Source organism: Lates calcarifer, linkage group LG4 (assembly GCF_001640805.2).
Source record: "Lates calcarifer isolate ASB-BC8 linkage group LG4, TLL_Latcal_v3, whole genome shotgun sequence".
Taxonomy (NCBI): domain Eukaryota; kingdom Metazoa; phylum Chordata; class Actinopteri; family Centropomidae; genus Lates; species Lates calcarifer.
Window position 1 is genome coordinate 18995312 of NC_066836.1, and position 17323 is coordinate 19012634.

The 17323-nt window shown below is 41.8% G+C and overlaps 2 protein-coding genes across 2 annotated transcripts; one reads left to right on the top strand and one right to left on the bottom strand.

Annotated features, from left to right (window-relative positions):
* The first annotated feature begins 1796 nt into the window (after positions 1 to 1796).
* On the top strand, positions 1797 to 6883 carry si:ch211-252f13.5 (uncharacterized). Its single transcript, XM_018677418.2, has 7 exons — positions 1797 to 1911; positions 1997 to 2755; positions 2881 to 3086; positions 3326 to 3496; positions 3661 to 3813; positions 4021 to 4087; positions 4192 to 6883. Exons 2-7 carry the CDS (start codon positions 2095 to 2097, stop codon positions 5763 to 5765), a joined length of 2832 nt encoding a protein of 943 aa, XP_018532934.1. The 5' UTR covers positions 1797 to 1911; positions 1997 to 2094; the 3' UTR covers positions 5766 to 6883.
* Positions 6884 to 9356: 2473 nt separating this feature from the next.
* Positions 9357 to 17223, bottom strand: anxa13l (annexin A13, like). The gene is made up of 11 exons (XM_018677419.2): positions 17064 to 17223; positions 16215 to 16290; positions 15177 to 15271; positions 14920 to 15090; positions 13877 to 13910; positions 13539 to 13618; positions 12865 to 12933; positions 11562 to 11663; positions 11385 to 11460; positions 11159 to 11271; positions 9357 to 10755 (listed from the first exon to the last, which is right to left on the bottom strand). Exons 1-11 carry the CDS (start codon positions 17076 to 17078, stop codon positions 10636 to 10638), a joined length of 951 nt encoding a protein of 316 aa, XP_018532935.1. The 5' UTR covers positions 17079 to 17223; the 3' UTR covers positions 9357 to 10635.
* Positions 17224 to 17323: the final 100 nt, after the last annotated feature.

Below are 17323 nucleotides of genomic sequence, written 5' to 3' on the forward strand. Positions count from 1 at the left end.
TAGCTGAAAGGTGCTAAACAAATAAACCAACCTTGCCATACCAAGGTCTCCTATAACTGAAAACACCTGTGTGAGTTTCCACAACCTTCAAATAAATGGTTCACTTCAGGTAATGCAGCATTGAGTAACAACCTAGAGGAAGAAGATGCAGTGTTAAACAACATTTTGTTATAGTTTGCTCTGCTGCTTTGTGCGCTGAGTCATCTTGCTTACTGGACATGTAAATGAAACCTGTGCTTTTTCTACCATGACAAGTCAAAATGTCTGTGGTGAAAAAACTGATGTTTTTTTTAGTCTAATTTTCCTTTCCTCTTCTCCTGTCTTTCACTCGCCTGACGTCTGTGGTGAATGTACAGATTCCAGCCATGTGTTTACCTGGAGAATAATGTGAGCATGTAAAGCCAAACCAAACACAGAGAGTCTCAATGAACTGGAAAATACAATATTATTAACAGTAGAGCAAAGAACAAATGTAAATTTTGGCTGCATATAAAATCATAGGAAGTGCTGCAACAAGAACTGTTGAAATGCTACAATTAAAAATATATAAATAAATGAACAAATACAAATAAAAAACATATTTTATTCAATACATTCAGTATTCAAGTTTATTAAGTAAGTTCAGCCAGGGAATGCATATAATAATGCAATAATTAACTAAAGGGTAAAATGAGGCATATGTCAAGTGTTCTTTGAGAACAATGTAAGTAGCCGCTAAGATTATAATACAAAACATTTCTATTGGCACGAAACTAGGGTGAAGTTAATGTGTTAACAGATGCAGATGATAATAGCTCTTCTATGAATAGTGCAGCCAGTGTAAACAAGTGTTGCAAAGAGTTGAGTGTTGTGTGGGGTTGTAAGACATCAACAGTTTCATGAAGTTCTGACTGATGGTCACTGTGTACTGTGTCAGTTTATCCTGTCAGAGTAGTAGCTACCTGATACAGTAGCTACACTCATTATCATGTGTGGTCTAAAACATCCTGAGTAAGTCAATCAGAAACTATAAGAGCAGCCCTGCTGTCACCTGCTGTGCACACTGCTGTTCCGGCCCTTCAGCAGTCTTTTCAGAAACTTCCCAAATCAATATATTCATCACGTGGCTGTTTATTAGCATTTCTGAATGATTTTTAACAAACTATTGCTGAGAGGTGGAGGATTTATGCACCTCCTTGCATATATTCAGTGTGTGTGTGTGTGTGTTTGTCCATGAAAAAGAGAAGAGGAGGAAATGTGTAAGTGTTTCTGATGTGGGGTAAGGCTTTAATCAAAGCCATGTGGGGTCACAGAGGGGAAATGAGAGTGGCAATAAAGTGTAATAAAGTTTACATTTTACAGGAGAGGCGGTTTTGGCTCCAAACTTTCCAATATTACAGAGTTGTGTTTTAAAAGTCCTACTGCTGCACCCTAATCTAGTGTACTATAGAAGAGATCACAGCTTTGATGCCACATAAAGCAGGGATTTTAATTCTGACAGGGCTTGTTAAAAACCCACAGTACTGATCCTGTCATCAAAATGGATGGCACAAGAAAAGAAAGCAAGAAAGAAAGTGCTATTTGGCTCTTGAGTGGAAAATATAGTTTCATGCAAAAAAAAAAAAAAAAAAAAAAAAAAAAGACTATTAACCAAATCTCTGGAATTCCACTGGACCATGTGGAGATATTCGTGAGAGACCTGCTGGAGTGTGAGAATAAAAATAACTGTAGAATAGTCCAAACAGCTTCAGTAGGAATGGAGTGACTCTGCGGAGTGGTATGTCCGGGAAAGCTACGGGTTAATTTAAGACTGGGAGCAAAACCTGTTGCCAATTAGGAGCAGTGAGCGCCACATGTGGGCTAGACGTAGCTATCTCCAGAAGGGGCAAAGGGGGCAGAAACCGCAGTGCGCGCAATGGAGGCAAGCTGAAGGTCTGTGCAATCACTTGTTCAAGTTCAACTGGTGGTTACGTATCTGGACAATTACTAATTTAAGGAGTTTTTTTTTTCCTTTAAGAGATGATCAAGCGAGGTCTACAGGACTGAAGGACTGGTGCGCAAGAGGGTCACCATTCACACGTGTCCTGTTTACATTTTTCCTTTCAGCGTTGCAACATGGCACGAGTTTCTACTATATTTTTATTCTTTGTTACATCTATACTCGGCACAGGGACTGTATCTGAGATCTGCCGAGGGTCGCACTGTTTCTCTGGCCAGGACTGGAGCAGACCGTGCGTCGGAGCGCACTGCCAAGGGCGCGCGGAGGCAGCAACGTCCCGACGGCAATTTCATCACTCCGCACAATCCAGGCAAGGACAAGTCTACCCGAGTTACCAACAAGATGCTCATTTCAAACACCACCAAGCTCAGAGCGCGCCGTTAGCACCGTACGTTGTCCACCCTCAGCAGGGAGGCTTTGCGCAACAAACGGCTACGGATGGCAGCAGGAGGACGAACCCGAGGACCATCACCGCTGAGGTGTTTCATCCCGGCTGCGCCGGTGGGACCTGTCCGACCACTGTCTCTAATCGCCAAACGAGTGATGACAGTGCAGCGCGGGAGTGCAAAGGGATTGGATGTAAACTGCCCCCCCGGATGCGCCAGACTCCCAAATCTTGCGTCGGAGACGGTTGCGGTCCCCACGCAGGAGACGACGGGAGAGGGAACTCTTCTCCGGTTCGTGTGACGGACAGAGCAGCACAGTTTCTGGACGAGCTTCCAGACTTTGGGTCGGAGCGTGGTGCGTCGATACAGTTGACATGTGACATGAAACCAGGTCAGTATCAGCCTGCCACAAAATACAAAGAGAGAGAAACTAATCTGATTTGAACTGAAGCTTCATCGCTCAGAAAATGATAATCACTTAAATGACTGTGTAATAGTTTTCTCTCTTTCCTGCAGGAACCAATGAGGTTCCTTCAGAGGACGCTCTTGTGCTGCAGCTGCAGCTGTCTAAGGGCCAGGAGAAGCTGGTTGAGGCCCTCAGGGGCCAGCAGGACGAAGTCAGGGAGCTGCAGAGGCTCCTGAGTGAGCAGCAGGGGACGCTGGTCAGCCAGCAGAGAGAAATACTGGATCAACAAAGGAGGATGCTCGAACAGATGGAGCAAGTAAGGCTGCAGTGACTGATGATGATGGAGATAGTTACGGTTGTGGTTTTGTTACTGGGCAGTGATGATATAAACATAAAACATTTATTTAGATGAGGTGGATGGAAAACACCTGACTCATAGAGGTGTTTATTTTGTTAGATGATGGTGACCACAGTCCTCCCTGATATGGATCTGTTTCATATGGCTCATGGTGATTGTTACTATGATCACACTAACAAACACTTTTCTACATTCAGGTGAAAGCACAGTACAACATCCTGATGGACAGCATCAAACAAACATCTTTCCAGAACCTCCAGGGGGAGCTCGACAGTCACATGGAAACCTTGAGTGGGCAGGTCAGAGCCCACCAAGCACAGCAGGCTCTCTCTTTGCACAAGGTGGACATGGACGCCAGCGTGATGGAGGTGAGCTCCAGGCTGAGTCAACCTGACAGTCAGTATGATGACCAGATGTTTCCATCCTCAGAGAAACTGTGACCTTTGCGACCTTCATTTGTGTGATGTATGGGCGTGACTGTGATGTTCAGTAAATTTCCGATCATCAACATGGACGTGTTTGATATCATCAGGTGGGTCGCTCTCTGATGGCCTGTGGCAGCTGTGGCCCTGAGGAGTACTGTGGCTACAGCAGCGGTCGTCCTCGCTGTGAAAGGTGCACCATCTGTCCCGCCGGCTTCTTCCTGGTCGCTCAGTGTTCAGTCCACGCAGACAGAATCTGCCAGGTCAGCAACAATGTTTGTTTTTTTTTTACTGTATGAATGGGACAGAAGACCAAGACAATGAGCTGAAAGATGCTGTAGAGCTGACGGGAGCTGCGGAGCTAGGTGATTTTCTGTGGATCTATCACTATGAGCGACGCCCCAAGTAGTCAAGTATTAATTATAGCTGCTTTAAAACTGATCAAATTGTCAATTTATTCATCATTACAGGACAGAGATGAGTGCCTTGAAATAGCTGATCTGTGTGGAGATCAACAGAAGTGTCTTAACACACCAGGTGAAATGAATACTGAGAACTTAAGCATTTGATTTCAACTCTGATTTGTTTCCCCCAAGTTTTCCCTACGTTTTGAACTGACACATTTTTTTTTGTATCACCAGGTGGATTCAGGTGCCAGGGCATGACAGAGCGAGACGCCAACTCAGGAATGTGTGGCCACGGCTACTTCTACAATTCGGACATGGATGAGTGTCAGGCCTGTAATGAGTGTGATGGAGAGCCTGTATCTTCACCCTGTACCTCCACCACAGACACCATCTGCTCCAGCCCTGCTGTTGGGGACAGCGCCCTCTCTCTGTCCTGGGCCGGAGATGTGAGTCTGCCAGGGGCAAAAGGTCGCATCATGTCTCACGCTTTCCCCAGCGTGCAGCTTCACATCCAGGGAAGAGGCGACGTGGGTCTGGTGTCTGCCGAGGACGGGCATCTGGTGCTCAGGCAGCACGGCCTGATCTGGCTGGATGAGAACCTGTCGGTGAGCCACGGCTGCCGCAGCTTCATCCAGTTGTGCCTGCGTATGAACAACACAGACGGCTCTGAAGGTCGAGACCTCAGTGGGGTTAGGGTGGAGCAGCAGGAAGGGAGGTCACTCCAGAGTGTCAGCATCAGTGGGGTGGCAGAGGTTGCCCCGGGTCACATGATTTCTGTCTTCCTTAGGAGTGCCAGCCAACACTGTAACCAAAGTGGTGAGGGTCTGCAGCTGTATGACCCGTCAGCAGCTCCACTCAGCCTCCTGTGGCTCTCCCATGACACTGGGGCTGTCGCCATGACGGCACAGGCAATGGTGTCCGTACACTATCATACAAACTATCGTCCAGTCTTCCGCACCACCTCCAGCTCTGACCCTTATGTAGTGGGGCTGACTCATGATGGCCGTGGGATCCGTTTTGCTGAAAGTGGCACAGTGCGTTTTGTATTCCAGCAGGCTTTGTACTCTATGGGCCAGGCCTGTGTCAGCGAAGGCTTCCAGCTGTTAGCTTACATCAACCGAAATGGAACCGGCATGGAGCTATGCCGAACCTTCAAACCAGGAGTCCACTACCGGGACACGTCCATATCTCTGTCTGGAGCAGCTAAAGTTGGCCCCGGGGACACACTGGGCTTTGAGATCCTCTCTCCTGCTCAGTGCAATGTTCGCTTCTTTGGTGACGAGACAGGCATCAGCACCCTCAGTTTGGTTTGGGTCCCCGCTGCCATATCTTCCTCTCTGTCTGCCTCCGTGGCTCACACCGGCCTCCCTTCAGGAGCTGTCCGAAACAAGCCGCTGTTCTTCCGCCAGACCAGCTCTCAGGTGTCCCAGATGGGGCTGCTGAAAGGATCCACAGAACAGAGACGAGATTTTATCTTCAGGGAAAGTGGCACAGCCAGTGTAGCTCTGGATCTCAAACTCATTCACTCCTGCAACTTGGTCAAGGTGACTCTGCTCAGGCGAAGTGATCCAGAGGGGTCAGGAGGAGGCCGGGAGGCGGAGGGAGCACGGCCCGTCCCTCTGGCCCAGCAGGTGGGTGGCCAGATGCCAGAGGGAAGTCAGTGGGCCAGTGTGAGCCTGCGGGCGTCCTTCCAGGTTTATAACGGCACAGCGGTGTTCTTCACACTGGACTGTGTACGTGGACGGGTCAACCAGATCAGTCACCACACAGGAAGTGGAGTGTCAATCCTCTGGGTGGCAGCACAATAAAAGACAGACAAAAGTTTGCTATCTTGTTTTTTAATATGGTTTCCAGTTCAATAGACTTTTGTAGGATGGACTAGTTTCATTGACTTATTTTTTAAGTAATCACATGACATTTTGGGAAAAACACTTACTTTCTTTCTAAGAGAGAAGATTGACACCGCTCTCATTTCTGTCTTTAAATATGAAGTTACAGCCAGCAGCTGGTTAGCTTAGCATAAGGACTGGAAACTGCAAACCTGGCTCTGAGGTAACAGAGGTAACAAAATAAGCCTACAAGCTCCGTAAAGCTCAGTAATGTGATAAACTTATTTTCTGTATCTGTAATCCGCACAAAAAGCAGCAAGCTAACCGTTTCCCTCAGCTCCCAGTCTTTGTGTTAAGCTAAGTTAACTGTCTCATAGTAATGGCTTCATATTTAATGGACAATTAAAGTTAGAGCTTTTCATCTAACTGTCAGCAAAAAAGTAAATAAGCTTATTTCCCAAAATTTCATACTGTTCATTTTAGCTTTTAGCTTCATTTAAAAAAAAAAAAAGCTCAGATATGAAAGTTTTATTTAACTGTATCATCATTCTTCAGTATTTGTATTTATATAATGCAAGTATTAGTACTGTGTAATGATTTCTACAGAAGTAAACAATGGCTCTAAGCATCTGTACTCATACAATAATAATTTAGAACACACTTTTTCTTTCATGCAACTTTCTGCTTTTTTAAATGTCTTTTATTTATGTAATTCAGTTAAAGGCCTTCAGATCATTCTCAGTACGACTACAGCATTTTCTGCTGTCACCAAAAGTGGTTTGCTGGTGCTGGTTTCAGTCAGGATTGTGTGGTTTTTTTTAATTTTTTTTAGGTGCATGTGTTTCATGTTAGCCGCCATTTTCTAATGTGAATATCTACTGCATGCCTTGTTTAATGACCACTTTCTGCATAGTATGGACTTAAAGAGAGTCATGTGTTTCATTGAGGCCATTGCTGACATTAAACTGTCCTGAAGAGACAGCATGACATTTTAAATACCAACAGTTTGAGATATAGTTACTGTTTACTCAGACTAAGCTGTAATAAAGTGTATATTTGATGTTTTATAGTAAATCCAATAAAGATGTTTTACCAGATCTTTTGCTGCCTCTGTGTAAGGATATTTAAAGTGAGACTAACTTTTGGTAACGTGAAGGGTTTCGTAATATAAAAAACTGTTGCTCAGTTCAATACACCTCTACAGCTTTACTTGGTCTGATATGACCAATGTTAATGTTAACCAGTGTTAACAACTATTTGAGAGATATTGCTGTGTAAGTGACATTCCTGAGTTTCTTGTTTTACTTTTATGTCCTACTATTATGTATTATGTAGTTTAATTTTACCAGCATTAGCATGTTTTAGCACTAGCATTTTAAGTAGTTGTGCTAGAGCTGCTAACTATATTTTTACTTGAACTACTGGCTAGTAATGTGTTTCATCACATCACAGAATTTAGAGACTGATAATCTTATGTATTAATCCTATGATGAGCTTTTCCCGATGTGCCTCACTCAGAGATGTGGCTGAATTGAACATATTTGCTCTTGGCAGAAGCTGCCAGGTGTTTCCTATTACACATCAAAGAACAGAGGTCCTTTATCACGAATTTAAACAGTCAAAATTATATTAGCTGGGTAGTTAACCTTCTAATGGTCTTCCTATGCACCTCCACTAACAACCCTCTCATTCTCAGAGTGCTGCACTGCCTTGGCACAAGATCAAAAAGCATATTACAATCCTGGGCATATGTTCTATGAAAACCAGTAGAGCAGTTGATGTTATTATTTCGGCCTTTGAAGTCATGACCTCCAGGTTGGTGTGTGCTATAGATTATTCAATAAATCCTGACTTTTAGGGGATTAGTGCCATTAATATTCAGGTTTGCATCTTGAAGGTGCTTGCATGGAGTCTGGGGGATCAAAAGAGTGCCGACATGACCATTTCCCACTTCAATGGTCTAATTCTCTCAAGTTCAAGGCTGCTTGACCAGACCGTTACTATGAATAAAGCATGTGCAGCACAATTTATATACTAAGCCTAAATCTTGCGCATGACCTTTTGCAGAACCTAAACAGAAGACCAAAGACAATAACCAGACCTGAGTTGACAGAGCAGAAAGAAAGCATTTCTTGAGTCAAACTGAAAGCACCTCCAGGCTGATGGGTGACTGGCTGGGTGAGTTATGGCGGATGATAAAGGAAAAAGGTCAGAGCCCCACAGTATAGAGAGCAGAGCTCCGTTTGGAGTGGGCCTAACACATTAGCACTGTGAGTAATAGAGTACAGATGTAGGGAAAAACAAGAATATAAGTGTATTTAGTAAGTATGGGTGTGTACTCTAACAATGTATGCATGTTTGTATGTTTAATAGAAAGACGTTCTTCTGCTTAGAGACATTATTATGTGATTTACTATTTTAAGGCAATTTTCACACCTTCTAAAATGCAACAGAGAATTTAATGCTATAAGACTAAATAATAAAACCCCACGTGATGTATTTCAAAAGAATGACAATTCAATCTACTACTCTTGTGGGCATCATGTTGATTTAGGGACAGTGTGAAAATTATTAAAGAGAGAAGAGGGTCAGAGAAGGGTAAAGGTTATGTTTCTTTCTGGGGAAAGTCTTGCTTTTTCAGAAAGTAGTTCAACCCCACACACCAGTAATTTTCCAACAGTCCCTAAAAACAAAGAAATTTCTCAGAAAATAGAGGTGTGATAGAGGTGATTTTCCTTCAAAAGCAATGATATATTGAGCTGAATGTTTCTTAAATGTGTCTGTACTTTTTGTTACTTACACTTTACCGCACACTACATGGAACCCATACCTCCACCTTTGTCTTACATTACGAGGCATGACAGGGAGGTGGACAGGCTGCCAGAGTGTAGCATGAGGTGGATGGAGAACTGGGCTACATATGGTGCACAGACTGTGAATGTACAGGTAGCAAGAATGTGCAGAAAGCAGGTGTCCTACCAACTTTGCCCTTAATATTGATCCATCAAGGCAGTAGAAAGAGACAAATATATAGAAGAGAGAAGGGGAGAAAAGGAAGAAGAAAGCTGTGGGAAACGAAACTAACAGTGGGAGGGAAAGTGAGAAATCAGCTGCTTTGGTGTCCGTGCATCTGGAAGCAGTTCTCCCTTGTTTTGAACTTTTCTTTTCCTCTATCTGCTTTTAACTTACCCAGAGGCGTCCCATAGTCTCTGTGCTCGGTAGTAAGTCCAAATATTTTGGGGCAGATGTTGTATAAACCAACTTTTGTATAGTTTTAGGTCGTAGGTCACCAAAACAAACATCATGAACTGGTAATCGACCCTGTGAAGCTTCATATTTATCATTTAAGCAAAATGCTGTTATTATTTATATTGTTAATAAATAATATCACAATGTTCGTTATAAATGGTATTTTAACATATATTCTACATATACAAGGTTTTACATATAAATGTCAGAAAATATCTTGTACTGTATAATGTAACATTGATTTCACTATGATTTCATTTCAGTGTCATGTCAGTGGTGCAATACTGCCCTCTACAAGAAGCAAAGAGAATAAACATGAACTTTTGGTGGAGTTAAAATTTAATATCACTACATAGGGTACACACATTATTTTTATGCCATTAAAACAGGTTAACAATTACTTCTTTCAAATAAGTTAATGTATTAAAATTTATATGCTAACATAACAGTTTATCATAGTAATTTATATTGATGTAATTTTGATTTTAAATAAAATTTGTTTTGATACAATTACATGAATACAGACAGTGTAGTTATTATAAGTGATTGTACTTCAGGGGTCACAGAGCACAATTCATATATTGTTCAATATTATAATTATCTAAAGATTTTAAATGAACAATGATTTCATACAAGTCTTACAATGGCATATGACTGGAACTTTGTAGTAAATTTAAAGACTGACTGATAACAGGAAAAAGGCAACAGTCTGATAAAGTGTACAAATGTGAGAACAAGGCAGCTTGTGAGCTGTGATTAAAAATCAGACTATGAACAGTTAAAACCCCATGTTGCTTTTAAGGATGTGACTACAAAAAACTCATACTGTATATTTAAAGCGTTCAGGCCTTTGATATTAGAGTTATAATATCATCATGTTTAATTAATCTGGTGTATTCAGATCTCAGAGATCAAAAGTGATAATTCGGCACTTAAGTGTTGAGTGTTGCAGCAGAAAGGAAATTGCATTGCTATAATCCTATGAAAGGCATCTTTGAGGCAAATAGAAGTGAAGATAACGATCATGGCAGATGACAAACACAAATAAAATGAGAAATATAAAGCAAGAGGCTGCATATTTAATATTGAGCAGCAGCAGCCTCTTTATGTTTAAAGCTTTGGGATAAGCTTGAAATGTTTGGACTGAGCTGAAATACAAAGACTGTAAAGCTGCTGACTGTGAATAAAGGACTTCTATTTGGATAAATATATTAGTGTGATGCTCAGCTGCACAAGTTCCATGTAAGTTCCACAATGCTGCCGTAATATTGTAAAACAGAGTTAAGTATTCAATGTACCTCAATTGTACACTGGACTGTAACTGTAAAGAAATTGCCACTGAGTGTAATATTCTTGGCAAAACTGTGTCAAACACTGTATAATATCATAATCAGTTGGTTTTTGGTCCATGCTGCAAAGAGAACTGACTCTGTCTCTAAGAGGGAAGAGAGAGAAGAAAGGATGAAAGTAAAATGATAGATAGAAAGAAGTCCACAAAGTGAATGAGTGCAACTGTTAAAAGTAGTAGGAGGAGTGAGAGGAGAGGATGAGTAGGTACAGAAGTTAAATAAGGCCTGTAGGAGGAAAGAGTGATAAGAGTTTAGTGCAGGATCTCAATGAGGAGGCGTTTGAAATCTCCTCCACACTCTGAATCCAGGGCTTCCTTCAGGGTAACATCGTACTTCTCCAGGTACATGTCCTTTACTGTCTCCAGGTCAATCTGTGGGTTAACAACACAACACTGCTGTCACCACTAATACATTGTCTTTGTCTATTGTTGTCTTTGAATTGAATATTTACACAGTCCAAATTTGTTTTCAGAACACACTGGTTTTAATCATCTGGGATCTATCTGGAAATAAGTTCAATGACAATTCATCATGGCTTCTAAGCAGTCACTCAGTGCGATTAGACATTTGACACACACACACACTCACTCACTCACACACACTCACATTGACACACACACACACACACACACACACACACACACTCACACACACTCACATTGACACACACACACACACACACACACACACACACACACACACACACACTCACACACACTCACATTGACACACACACACACACACACACACACACACACACACACACACACTTGCCTCAGAACGGCCGACGATAATACGAATGAGTGTGCCCTCATCAGTGCCCAGTCCCTTCATGGCAGCATTAAGGCGTCGAGCAAAATACAGCTGTGGGTTCTTAGCACACCTCACTATAAATCACACACACACACACACACACACACACAGGCAGGATGTGTTATGAGAGGAAGTGATAACTAAACTGCTAGTTCATTGGCTTGTGAATGACTCTGGTGCAACTTACCCAGAGTAATGTAGCATTCCTTGAGAGTGCCTGTGGCCTCAGAGTCAATGGTGTCCAAAATGTCTGTCCCTGAAAGCTGAGATGTCAAAAACCACATCACATTAAAAACACAGAAAAAAAAGATTATCAAAAAGTACAAAAACAGCCTTTTCTTGCAGGACTGAGTTCAGAACTTACAGACTCGTAGACCTTAAAGGTGGCCTGCAGCTGCATGTAATTCCTGTGTGTCAGGATGTAGGTGAAGGTCGACTCATCTGTGCCAAACCTTCCTTCTCCTGCCTAACGAGTACACAAAGAAGAAATAATATTCCAACATCTGGGACAACATTTGCCTTAATGTTAGATGCTTCTCATTCAATTACATCCTTAACATAAATCAGTTGAACTTAAAGAATAATTCTCTCATGATAATTTCTCGGTCCTTTCACACATCTCATTGTAATTCCTGTCAATAATAATAACTGTACTAAAGTTAACTGCTGGGAGCAAGGTGAATAGTTACCACAACAAACAGAAATTATGGTTGATAAGTTCAACTAAACTGTATTTTTATGAAGGAGCATATGAAAATGACTCTGAAATCTGATATAACAACAACACTAAGCGTCTACGGTCATGCTAGCACCTCCCTGAAGCTATATTTAGGCACAGAAGTGTTGCTTTGAGCTAAATGCTAATCATCAGTATGCTAATATTGACACTGACAATGTTAATATGCTAATGTTTAACTGATGTTCAGTCTATGCATGTTCATCATCTTAGTTTAGGGTGGTAGCAAGCTAGCATTTGCTAATTAGCACTAAACACAATGGTACAGCTGAGGCTAAGTAGATGAAAAGGGATCACTACAGTTATTCAAATTTATCTTGTTGGGGACATGATGAGGAATCCATCCAATAGTTGCAAAGACATTTAACTAAAGATCAGAAAAATGAACTTCATTGGTGTTAATTGGAGGAAAAGTCAGAATATCACAAGAATTACTGGTATTCATGTTGAGAAACAAAAACATCTATACAAAAATCCATGGCAATCCATCCACAGCTGTTAAGATATTTTGGTGTGGAGTTAAGTGGTTGGCTGACCAACAAACAGACCTACATTACTATTCCCTGAACTACTGCACTATAATGTCAATCAAATATTTGTCAATCAAGTCTGTTAGACAGTACATAAATAACGGAATTCACTTACAGAAAAGCACACCTTGTAACGTTTCTACACACATTTGTATTTGTACAATATCACTGTGAAGCCTCATATTCCTCAGTCCTGTGCTGTAATGTAAGCCACACTACCACAAGAACAAGCCTTGATTTAATAAAATCTGTACTCGTGGGATTTTCAAGTCATCCTGGGCTCACACCTAAATCTGAGCTCACATTACCTTGCAAACATCAGTGTGATTGAAAGGGCAAACTTTGAGTACAGGCTATAATTTGAAGGAATTTTGCAGCACAGATTTCATCTGAGAGCATACCTCAAACAAAGATGCGGCATCCTGTTCGGCTAAACCCTCATCCACCTCATAGCCTTCATCTCTGCTCGCCTGTAGAAAAAAGAGGGATACAGGAGAAGAGAGGGATATATGGAGGGGAGAAAAAGGGAAGAGAGGTTTTAGAGGATGGATATGCATGTAAAGACAGTGTGAGGGAAAAGATTTAGTGAGTAAAGGAAAGGTCGAAGAGATAGATTACAAAAATAATCTCAGGCGTTTAATGGGATAACAATCATCTGTTCCGCATTAACAAGAAATATTTGAAGTGGCAGCTCTTCAGATTGATGCCGCTGTACTACATGAGTCACACTGTGTTTATCTTTTCTTTCTGCAGGAAGGAAAAGAGAGGGGAAGCAGAGAGGGGTGGGAAAACTGGATGGCATAGGGGCCAAAGCATGCCAAACAATGATGTGATGTGTGTCGAATGTCCCAGTGGGCGAATCCCAGCATGGAGAACAATTCTGAGATCCATTACCAAATGATGAAAAGCATTATTCTGCTTCTTAGAACGGCCTCCTTCCAGATTCAAGACTTCCATTTGAAACATTTATATGTGGTTTAAAATTGTGGTGACTTGTGAGATACTGCTAATAGACTGGATTTACAGCTACAACTGCCCCTTTGTAACAACCCAAAGAAGTGTGTTTCCTGTTTACCTGCAGCAGTGAGATCAGCAGGTTCCTCACATCACCACTGGTATCGTCCTCAATGTCTGCTTCCAGGTCACGCTCATGCACTGTAGGGTAGACCCAAAAATGGGAGTCATTTTTAATGTTTTGTGAGGAGTGAAATTTGACGCTGAGAGGGATAAACTCAGACAGTATTTGTGGCCAGAAAGTGAGGAAAACATGTGAGTCATTCCCAAAAGTGATACACCCAAGACATTCAGAAAAATATAAAAATCCTTAGCTGCTCCTTGGGTTGGTTAAATGACCACAGTTTCCAGGATGACTGGTTGCTGTTTATGCATGACTCAGCGTGGAGGAAAACTCACCCTGGGCATATGCCTTCTTGTAGCTCACAATGTCCTGTTGGGAAAATGAAGATGAGACTGAGTCATCCATTATCATTAAAGCTACTGTGATCAATATGTTTATATTATGAATTGATCAAACTAAATTTGAATGAGGTAGCTTGTTGTAACAAACCCACAGAGTGTTTTAGTTCCTTTTAGCTCATTGTTTTGGTTTTATGGCCCACAAATTAGCTGTTTTAGTTCAGTGTCACTGATCTCATGCTATTATTTTCAGCAGGAAAAGCTGCTCTGATAACTCAATGTACATTACCTGCCCAGCACCAAACTGGGCAGAGAGAGACGAGAGAAGTTAGTGACTAGCTGATGAAAATACTAGAGCTGCTAAAGAGGTAAATGCTCCTTCCCCTCTGGAGTTGGAACGAGTATTTATATTCTTTTACTTGCCAAGTGGCCAGGAACACGACTGTAAATGAATGATCATGTTGTTCTACTGAATGTGTGATCAACAAGTGTTTGCAAACACTTTTGCCATATAATATTTATTGGGTAAATGTCACTGTTGTGTTTATAGCTTGTTTCCTCTGCTCTCAAGTGGCTAATAAAACAAGGAAAAATCAGCTAATGCAGGTTTAACATCTGTTTAACATCAGGAGTAAACCAAGGAGATGAACACAGGTGCTATAAAGAATTACAAGTAGGAAAACACACTCTTTTAAGATGCTGATTCTACCTCTACTGCACATCCATACAGTAACTGAAAGTCATAAATATGACTTGTTATGTAGCCTCTACAATATGATATGTAAAGCATGTATCTGATATTTTAAAAGCCCCACACACACTCACAGGTGTTAAGTGGGGCTTAAGACCCTCAGCTGATTAGACCTCTACTCAGGTTGAAGTTGGGTGGAGCCATATGATGCAGTTTGGTTGAGAAAAGGTCTAATCAGGTCATAAAAGTGAAACCACTATATGATGGGACTATGGGTATGCAGGGGCTTGGGTGAGTTTATCAAAGTTAGAAACACAAAGCACAGCAACAGTATCACATATTGACAGACCTCATTGGTGGCTGTGCACAGGATCTCTACCAACACTGCCTCATCTGTGCCCGCCCCCTTCATGGCCCTCCTCAGCTCCTTGGCAAAGTAAACAGGAGGAGTGTCCAACATGGCGATGGTGGCTTTCTCAAAACTACCTGTCAGCTCCTTCTTCAGAACCTCCTCCAACTCCTGAATAGACACAGAGGTAACACAGAGGTGACATGGTGCATGGTTGTTGTATGTGTATATAAGAGGTAGGTGCTGTAGGTACTCACATCATCATACTTCTCAAAGTAGGCCTGTTTGATCTCAACACGCTGAGCTGCAGAACGATTGGCCAGGATTTGGATAATGGCCTCTTCATCAGTGCCTGGAGAGTATACAGCAGAGTACACATACAATGCTGACCTCTACAGTAAAAATGCTTTTCTAGAATAGCAATATTACACTTGTATTAGACAGCTAAAAAGCATTTTAAAGACCAGAGGCAGTCTAGGAATCCTGTGACTCAAAGTGGACAGACCGTTTATTAAAAGAGATATTTCAGCTTAAAATGTGGGTAAAGTAGCTGTTTTTATGCACAGTACAAAGACATACAGCTTAGGTTATTTGGTGACTCTAAATTGTCCGTAGGTGTGAATGAGAGTGTGAATGGTTGTGTTTGTCTATATGTGTTGTGATGGACTGGCGATCCGTACAGGGTGTACCCTGCCTCTCGCCCAATGTCAGCTGGGATACTGCGACCCTTAACGTATAAGCGGTATAGATAATGGATGGATGGGTAATGGTGATGTATACTGTAGTACCTCCCAGCAGACAGATGCCACCGACAGACTGCATATGCATTAAACATAACCTGCATGTTGTGTGGTGTTAGTCTGCACGCTTCTTCTTATCAAACAATGTTCAATTCAGATGATGACTTCTTGCTTATTGAAGCATTAAGACAAAAAACATTTCCATAAATGAATCTGTTGTTTCTATGTGTAGGAAAGATGAATGACTGCATTAATAGTCAGTATTCACTGTAATCAGATGACAACTGGACGCCTTTATAACAAATTCAATTCAGTTCAATTTTATTTATATAGCGCCATATCACAACAAAAGTCATCTCAAGGAACTTTTCATATAGAGCAGGTCTAGACCGTACTCTTTAAAATAGGTATTTACAGAGAGAGACCCAACAAATCCCACCATGAGCAAGCTGAATGGATGGAGAAAGAGAGAGGCTTCACAAGAGGGATGAAAGAAGAAAAACAGCATAATTCACAGTCACTGACAGACAGGTGAGCAAAACATCACACACCTACCTAAACCTTTACATGCTTTTCTGATAGCCTTGATATCAGCTGTGACATCAAAGTCCTCATATGGGACTATGGTGGGCTGCAGAATAAAAAGTGACAGGATCATTGATAATATATGACTCATTCATAACACGTAAGCAAGTATATAAAATTATAACATTATTGATACACTGTACATTTAAATCAGTCAGCAAAATCTTAGAAAGTAAAGCAGAATAAAACTGATGTAAAATCCATAATTACATATACAAACTACTTGGGTACAGCTATAACTGTATTGCTTCTAACCGAGAGAGATTACAGAGTGAGACTCTGGAAAGGATTCATTATGGTATTACACAGCCAGGCCATGTTATCCCGCAGGAAAAAGGTGCAGCCCGTGTGCTTGCTGAGTCATGGGGCGGCAGCAGCAGCAGCAGTATGCAGCCTCCTTTCCTCGCCCACCCCTCGTTTAACACAATGCGGCCTTATTGATCAGCGTTTCTGAGAATTTTCCTCTTTGCTGCTGCTGCTGCCTCCTCGGCCTGGCAGGGAACACTCCCTTAGCTCAAGTTAACTGCGCAAGTTTTGCTCCCTTCCTCTGATTGTTTACAGGCAGTTTCCATAAAAAAGTCTCGATGTCATCTTCTGAGGCAAATAATAGATCTATTACATTACTTTGACGCTGTCTGGTTATCCAGTGTTGACTTTTATTGATTTTGTCCCTGTTGATTATGACTCCTTTCCCTGACATTTCTCATATTGCATCCCTTCTCAAACTCACAGCACTGCTAAAGTATCACATCGCAGTTCCATTACCCTGATTCACAATTAGTTTTATTTTAAGATAAAAATGAAATAAAGTTTTCTTACCTGCACGTTGCCCATGATATTCCAGTTATGAGGTGAAAAGTGAAAGCTGTGTGTTGTGTATACAGCTGTTCAGTGCTGTGTAGAGCTGGTCTGTGTGTCCTTGATGTATTGCGTGTCAGGTCGGATCCGCTGTTCCAGCAGGGACTCAGCCCTGTCCGGTCGGTGCTGCAACGATGACGTCACCGCCGCTTATTAATTCAGCTGGATGGAGCTGGGTGCTGGTGGAGGCGGTGGGAGTAAAAATACTATAATAAATGGCT

What these genes read in the sequence shown, in the direction of transcription:
- si:ch211-252f13.5 (XM_018677418.2), top strand. Translation starts at nt 2,095, where the DNA reads ATGGCACGAGTTTCTACTATATTTTTATTCTTTGTTACATCTATACTC. An exon ending in TGGACGCCAGCGTGATGGAG is followed by an intron (nt 3,497 to 3,660) that starts GTGAGCTCCAGG and finishes TGATATCATCAG; the next exon opens with GTGGGTCGCTCTCTGATGGC. An exon ending in GAAGTGTCTTAACACACCAG is followed by an intron (nt 4,088 to 4,191) that starts GTGAAATGAATA and finishes TTGTATCACCAG; the next exon opens with GTGGATTCAGGTGCCAGGGC.
- anxa13l (XM_018677419.2), bottom strand. An exon ending in TGCTGATCTCACTGCTGCAG is followed by an intron (nt 12,934 to 13,538) that starts GTAAACAGGAAA and finishes TTTTTTCTACAG; the next exon opens with GCGAGCAGAGATGAAGGCTA. An exon ending in ATGCCGCATCTTTGTTTGAG is followed by an intron (nt 11,664 to 12,864) that starts GTATGCTCTCAG and finishes TGTACTCGTTAG; the next exon opens with GCAGGAGAAGGAAGGTTTGG.